Source organism: Aplysia californica, unplaced genomic scaffold, assembly GCF_000002075.1.
Source record: "Aplysia californica isolate F4 #8 unplaced genomic scaffold, AplCal3.0 scaffold00006, whole genome shotgun sequence".
NCBI lineage: Eukaryota > Metazoa > Mollusca > Gastropoda > Aplysiida > Aplysiidae > Aplysia > Aplysia californica.
This window is the reverse complement of record NW_004797276.1, coordinates 1339216-1346463: the sequence shown is the minus strand read 5'-3', so window position 1 is coordinate 1346463 and position 7248 is coordinate 1339216. Positions and strand designations below refer to the sequence as shown.

Below are 7248 nucleotides of genomic sequence, written 5' to 3'. Positions count from 1 at the left end.
TCAACAAGTAAACAGGCGAGTTATCAATTATAATCTTTTGATGATGCTCCCATTACTCCTATGTACTGATAGAGATACATGTCCTATTTATTTATGTCCTTTGTTTCATAAGTTTGTTTTAGCTTTTTAGCCTACTATTGACCCCTGCATTTGTGGGCCTGGTAGATCAAGTCTGCAACATTTAGCGACTGAATATTTGTGGTCCAGAACCTTGACAAGAACTGAATGTTTCATCGTTACCAATACATGCACATTGATTATTAGAACATTTGTATTATATTGACCTGCCAGCTTAGTGTTTTTTATGTGCTTGCTCGGAAATGTTTTGGATTCTCCTTGATTCCCTTTGAGAATTTGGTTGTAAAGGGGATGGGATTTGTTAGTTAAGGAAGACTGAATTAAAGGAGTGTTGGACTTGATATAGACAGGCTGCTGTCCCCTTCTTTCACACTGTCTTTGAAAGAGGAAAAGCCCTTCATGACCTCTTCTCCTGTATGTGTTTGTTAATACATGTACATGTACTGTTATTCGCAATCGTAAAACTGACAGCAAACATTCTGTTGTGTTTCCCCAGACTGCATACACCCGGTCCCATCGTAGATCTGAGCCTTGGAACACGGCGGTCAGTGAGCACCAGCCTCGCGTCCCTGGCCAGCATGAGTTCATCGACATCATGAGAAGCAGCAGTAGCAGCAGGGGAACTTTTTTTCTGAACCCCATAGCTAGCTCCCCCCTGGACTCGGAGCTGCCACCCGTTATGTCGGGCCATCCCTCCTCCTCCAGCGCTTTCCTCGATGTGGACCTCAGCCAGGCAGCTTCCATTGCCCTCCCGCTCACCCCGCCCGAGCACAGCTCCCCGGGGCTCCTGCTCAGGGACAACGACGAGGCTTCTGTGAGGGAAGATGACTGGGATGAGGAGGAAGAAGAGGAGGAGGAGGACACTGATCACAGGAACTGCGGTTGTCATGACAGCCGCGCAGATGATGGCGTTGGGTTGTTCCCCATGAATGATTTGGACCTTGATCAAATAGAGAACCACTGAGACTGAGAGTGATGGAGCTGACCAGTGGCGCGAGTCTGCTCGGACTCCTCCCACAGGCATCTGTGCTGTGTACATACCACAAGTTTTCTCAATGAATTTCTGAAGGAGAATGATTAACATTTTAACATTTGTTTTGTGCACACACATTTTTACATTTTACTGCACAGTTTTTTGTTGAATTTTTAATCATATCGTCGCTGTGGGAAGAAAAATTAGTTACTCCATTTTGACCCTGCTTTACAGGCTGAGCATATAATGTTCCTTCTACAGCGGCGATGTGTAGTAAAGGAAAGTTATTCAAGCATCCCATATTTTTGTTCAGTGCACAAGGAAGGGTAGAACTGAATTTTTACCTGAGGGATAATTTTTAGGAGCATTTCTATGTTTTGTCAGTACTAACTTTTCACTGCAGCACTCAATATTGTTTCTTAAAAAATGGTCTAACACAGAAATAACTAAAGTATTTAAATCCAGTCTATCAAATTTTGCAGCCCTCTTATGTCAGTGTACCAAGTGTTGAGACAACGTCCATGAATTAAATTGTGTTCTATTTCTAGAGATTTGTATCTTTGTAATAAACAGTACCAGTGGTACTGGTGATGTTGCCAGAACTGCAGATTGATGGCAGGCAAGGCAGCAACTGTTGCTGGCAGACAGTTTCTTACAGGACAGATGAGGACATCATGATATTTCCTGTATCAGGCAGCTTTTTAAATCTTGGAACTTTAAGTACATTGTGCAATTTCCCTAACTTTGTAACGAACACAAGACAGGTAGGTCCTAGAATTTGGGTGTGCCCGGCTCCTGCAAATTGTTGGGTAGAATGGTAGATGTGTGGTTCTACCAGTCTGTTCGTGCACAGTGTGCATGTTGCATTTGCCTGTTAACTGAATCAAAGACTAATGCCTATCTTGATAAATGATTCAAAATTAATTTTATGAATATGTTCAGGTAAAGTTATTTATGGTTCTGTAAATTATAGGGGCAGCTTGAGGTATGTATTGAAAATAATTTTATTTGACTGAAAAAGAACTTTGGTTTTTGGAGCATTTCAATAATGAATTTTAGTTCATATCGTTGTTCTAGGTAGTGCAAGCACTATGTGGCTGTCATAAAGAGTCTTGGCATTTTCATTTTCTGGTTGAGTTCAATTTTTTGGTGTGACTTACTTCACACATTTTATAGGTTCCTTAAAAGAACTGATTTTTGTTTCTCTAAATGGTTGTGTTGCAGTCTAGATTGATAAGTTCCTTCTGTGGTACTATCAGCAGAAAGAGGAGTTTTCTATTTTTCTTGTGATGCCTTGTAGAGAAGTCATTTCAGCTAACTGAAACATTGTTTTGTCTGTGTTTAAAAAAAGGTATTTTTACTAAGTGGAATTCATCGCTGCGGGTGAGAGAGAAAGTTGGGACTAATTTGCAGATTTATTCACTATCATTGACTCTGTCTAAGAATTACATTGTACCAACGATATTCTTAGTAATATAGATTTAGTCTTTTTATATAACTTGTTCCAGTTGTATGGATTGGTATCCAATATTACTAGACAGTGGTGTTCCAATTGTATTGTTGATATATGAGCAAAGTATGATTTAGAGTGCACATCGAAGTATTCATTTAGTACTATTAGAGTTGCAGGTCAACAGTGTTTGTGGACAGATGTCTGTAGAAGTGGATATGCATGAACATCAATTGTACATACGAATGATAGCTCTGTACTCTGTATGTAAATGCATGTGTGTGTGTGTGTGTATGTGTGTGTGTGTGTTTCTTGTATGTGTTTGGTGGAATGAAGTAGGTCCAGTTTATCTCATGTACATAAAAAAGTTTGTGACTGGTGCGAATAGCTCTTGAAAGGCAAAGAGAAGACTTGACCTTTGCAGCAATAAATGACTATCAACAAAACGTTCAAATTGTTTTGGATGTGAGGCCCTTGTGTCTCTGGTTTCAATGATATGAGTTGTGCTCTCCACCTGCCCTCTGCACTCCTGGAGCAGGCAGTGAAGAAATCAAATGTGATGCTGCTTGTTGTACAGGCAGTGGCTTATCTTTCTTATGTCAATGATTTGAAATAACATCCTTGTGACTGCCAGCTACACATGTAGGCCTACACGCTGCTTCACATGTTTGGAGTAAAGACTTGAACAAAGTGGAGATCTCCTCTTAGATGAAAAAATTCTCTTGCATGAAAGATCTTGTACAGCAAAAGATCTTGTCAGTTTGTTAGTGTTTGAGCGCTAATCGGCTGCTTGCACTGTATACTTTTTTGGAAAGCCGAGAATGATTCTGAGTGTTATTGGGTCTGCTGAGGTAGTAATAGTTGTAAAACACATAGAGTATGCTGTAGAGCAATATATGCGCTATATATAGGTGCATTTAATTATTATCTCGTTCTCCAGAAGTATAACATGAGGGTTCATCTCAAAGTAAGGCCTCTGAGTCAGTCTAGTGATGCTCTTGTGTTTCTTTTCACTGTACAACGTCTAGTGGCTTTGTTGGTGCAGTTCAAGCTATTGATATTAATAATATATTCCTTTCGCTTTGAAAACACAACCAAGGACCATTATGTTATACATGCTTGTTGCTAATGTTTGTTGCTGATTCCCACAGACAGATAAATGGCGTTTGCTTCAGTTCAACTTAAAGGGGTTACTTCTGGTGCCTGTAGTGGTGAGACAATTGACAAAGCTCTCACTCTATCAGTGAGTTTACAAGAGGACTGGACCGTATCCTTTTACTCTCTGACACACAAATGTTTCCAAGGACAGGAATTAAACTTCACTCAGTGTAAAAAAAGTTGTTTCACACATTCTGTTGTCGTATTTCCTGTTGCAAGGTAGAAAACATCCATTTCACACGCATTCATTTAACAAAGTCTGTTCGTCTTTTTCTTTGTTATGTCATTGAAAAAATTACTTATCATTTTGACATTATAAAAGTCACATTTTTGTTGTGTATCCCCTAAGCTCATTTAAGAATTCAAAATCCTTCAGGCGTTTAAAAATATAGTTTTCCTGCTTTTAAAAAATGTCTAATTTCCTTAGCTTTTCTTTTTCTTTGTTTCTTTGGGTTTTTTATGTGTCGTGGCTTTTCCTTACTGGGCACAAATGTGTTACTTTTTGGAAGAGATACCCTCTACTACTTATTTGGGTGTGTCTAGGTTTTGAAAATTCCATTTTAATATCTGTTGTAATAATGCTGCGTCATAAGTTGAATTTTTGCTCACATGTGAAACAAGGTTGTTTTATGAAAGTGAGTAGCATCTGCGAATTGTCTTTATGGTACTCAGTGATGTGTTGTGAGATACTGTTTGTTGGAGAGTCCTTGTGAATGCCAGTATTGGAGAATGTCATAGTAGTAACAACAAATGCTGTGTCACACATCTACGGAGCATTCACTGCACTCCAAATTTCAGTACTTCATCCATGGGCATTAATGCTTTCTGTATGAAGGTTAAGAATATCAAAAGTAAATTCATTGACATCACCCCAAATTTGCAAGGATGGTATTTGGCAGATGCCTTTTTTGTGGGAAATTATACGGGTATATCAGAAGCGCTTTGTAAAGTGCAGGTGCCTGAATGATTGCCAGGTTACTACACAGCCATGGGCATGCTTTTGTTTTTTTGTTTGCCAACTTTTCAAATATCTTCACCTCCAGAAACACCATGTCTTCCAGGGTGAAATCAGTGTGATAAAGATGGGCAAACAAGACTGTACTTTTCTTTTCGTATCATGTGCCATTCATCCTCTTATGCACTAGACATAGTCACTTTGTTGTCTTTCAAGTCCCACACTGCAGGTCTCTTAAAAGTTTTGTAAGAAACTATATATATATCCAGTAAAGGGACAGAAAATTGGAATAAATTTGATTTATATAGAAAAGAGATGTTGCTTCCACTCTTAAGAGACCGAACAAAAATTGACTTGCAAAAGCAAACAATGGACGTATTTTTGAATATCCCGATTACAAACAATTGAGGATGTTTTTCTAAAATCCAGAAATCACACGGCTAGTGCTTTTCAACCCACTGCCATGAAGTAACAAGTTGAGATCATTTTCGGTTTCAGCTTGTCCCTGTCACACCCTTTCCTGACCTTTACTTTTATCTTTACAGTTTTTTTGAGTAGAGCAAATGAACCTGCTTTTTGTTAGCTTGAAGGACGTGATAGTTGATGAAGGGTTGTAAGCACAGCAGTATTTCACCTAGCACTGATGAGTTGAGACAAAACTTAAGGACTTGCCAGCTGGTTAAATTTGTTTTCTCCCAAGATCTGTGCTGAAAAAGGATTAGATAGTGCATGCTTATACTATTTGGGTTTATTTTCACGATTCAAGCAGAGAAACCTTTTTTCTTAGTTTTATTATCATTCAGTTTTTATTTTGGAAGTGCAGAAACCTTGAGCTGTCATCTATCCCATTAAGAATTACGTCTTTTTTGCAAATAGTGTGCGTTTGAACACCATTTGAATATCAGTGTCACCAATGGCATGTTATACAAGTGACTGCACTGTGCAGAATTAAATGTGTCTTTAGCCATTTCGTAAAACATGATTCATTTATGGAGGTCAGTTTGGCTTGGTGTCAAATGAAATGATTTTGCACTCCAGTACTTTGATTAGCAAATGGGCTGCAAGCTCTGTAATGTATAAATCTGGTCCACTTTGTAAACAACTCTGTTGTTTTCATTACACACTTTGAACAATATTCTGCCTTTTGGGTGTGACAATGGTTGAGTCATCAAACTGGAAACTGTACAGATCGCTCGCATTATCAATTTGAGTCACTGGCCACAATGGTGCCCAGGAATGGTCCGCTCAACAGTTGTAGGACAACAGCCTTCTTTTCAGGTCCTCCAGTCACTGGTACAGTGCCCTACCTCTCTTTGCTCTCATGATTTTGTCCGATATGTTTTGTGTTGCTGTGACTTTTAAAGTTTTATTTTGAGCATAATTTGCTGAGGACTTCTCACCCTTATTTTGGCAGGCCCTGCCTTTTCTCTTTGTCTCAGGCATGACAGGACCACAACATAAGTCTGTACAAAGTTTTTATATGACTTGGTCCTTGACATAGTTTATCCAAGTTGTCTGACTCAATTCATTTTTCAACTTGTGTTTTGAACTCAAAGACTGCAGAATAAGAAGTCTGTCATTTACTTTTCAGTATAGGTCTACTTAACAAATTTTGTTTCTCCTGGATCATGCTCTTTGACATGAATATACAGAGAGAACAACACTCGTATACGAACATTTATTTTGCTCCTTTCTAGAAGTCAAGTACTTTTACCCATTGAGGGGAGTTTACATAAAACGTGCTAAAACCAAGATTTTATCTTTAGTTAATTGAGTTTGTCAGTGCTAACAGTAGCTTGAATATATACATCATATGCATTGCTCTTCCATCCATACAGTTGACCACTGCCAAAGATTTGTCCAGAAAAACTCATTGTCTTCTGTGCACAAGGATGCTTATGCGCAAGTGAAAATACAAATTTAAAATCCATTTCTGTTTTGCTGGGAAAGACACATAGTGAAATATGGAGTCTCAACTTTAGAGCGCAATGTTTTCCATGCTTAGGATGGAGCACAAATAAAAAAGTACTTACCATTTGCAACAGCTGGGCAATGAATTCTTGTAGCATGTGTATTGCGGTGCCACAAAGACACGACAGGGCTTGGCAGTGTGAAATTATTGTATATGTTATTTTTTGCTCCAGGAGTGAAGTCATCGAGTTCATGTGCTTTGTTTTGTCAAGTCTGATCACAAAATGGTTCGGAAGCTACATAACAAATTTCCCTTGCACAAAAAATACATTTTGAGACTTGTATGCTGTAGAACTGTTTTCCATAGCTTGGAAAGAAATATGTGAAATCTATAACTGATGTAATTTTGTGTAATGTTCTGTTTGCCTGTCTTTATGTTGACAATTAAATTACATCATTATCCACCAAATCATTTTCTTTGAGTGTAATTTTTGAAGCAACAACCTATGAAGTTGGTTTGAATATGCTATACAAGTACAGACGGCCACCTCTATAAGACGGCCACCCGTACAAACGACCACTTTCCATTTCCCCCCTTGCGTTTTTTCAATATACAGTCGAACCTGCCCTGACGGCCACCTCTTTAAGACGGCCACCTGTACAAACGGCCACTTTCCATTTCCCCCCTTGCGTTTTTTCTATATAATTTAACTGAGTAAAACG

The 7248-nt window shown here is 38.7% G+C and overlaps 1 protein-coding gene across 1 annotated transcript; it reads left to right on the top strand.

Annotated features, from left to right (window-relative positions):
• Nucleotides 1–913: 913 nt before the first annotated feature.
• Nucleotides 914–6994, top strand: LOC106011377 (AT-rich interactive domain-containing protein 4B; the record flags this gene model as incomplete). Its single annotated transcript, XM_013080764.1, is given in 1 exon segment — nucleotides 914–6994. A coding segment is annotated over 1 exon segment (129 nt), but the record flags the coding sequence as incomplete, so codon positions are not given.
• Nucleotides 6995–7248: the final 254 nt, after the last annotated feature.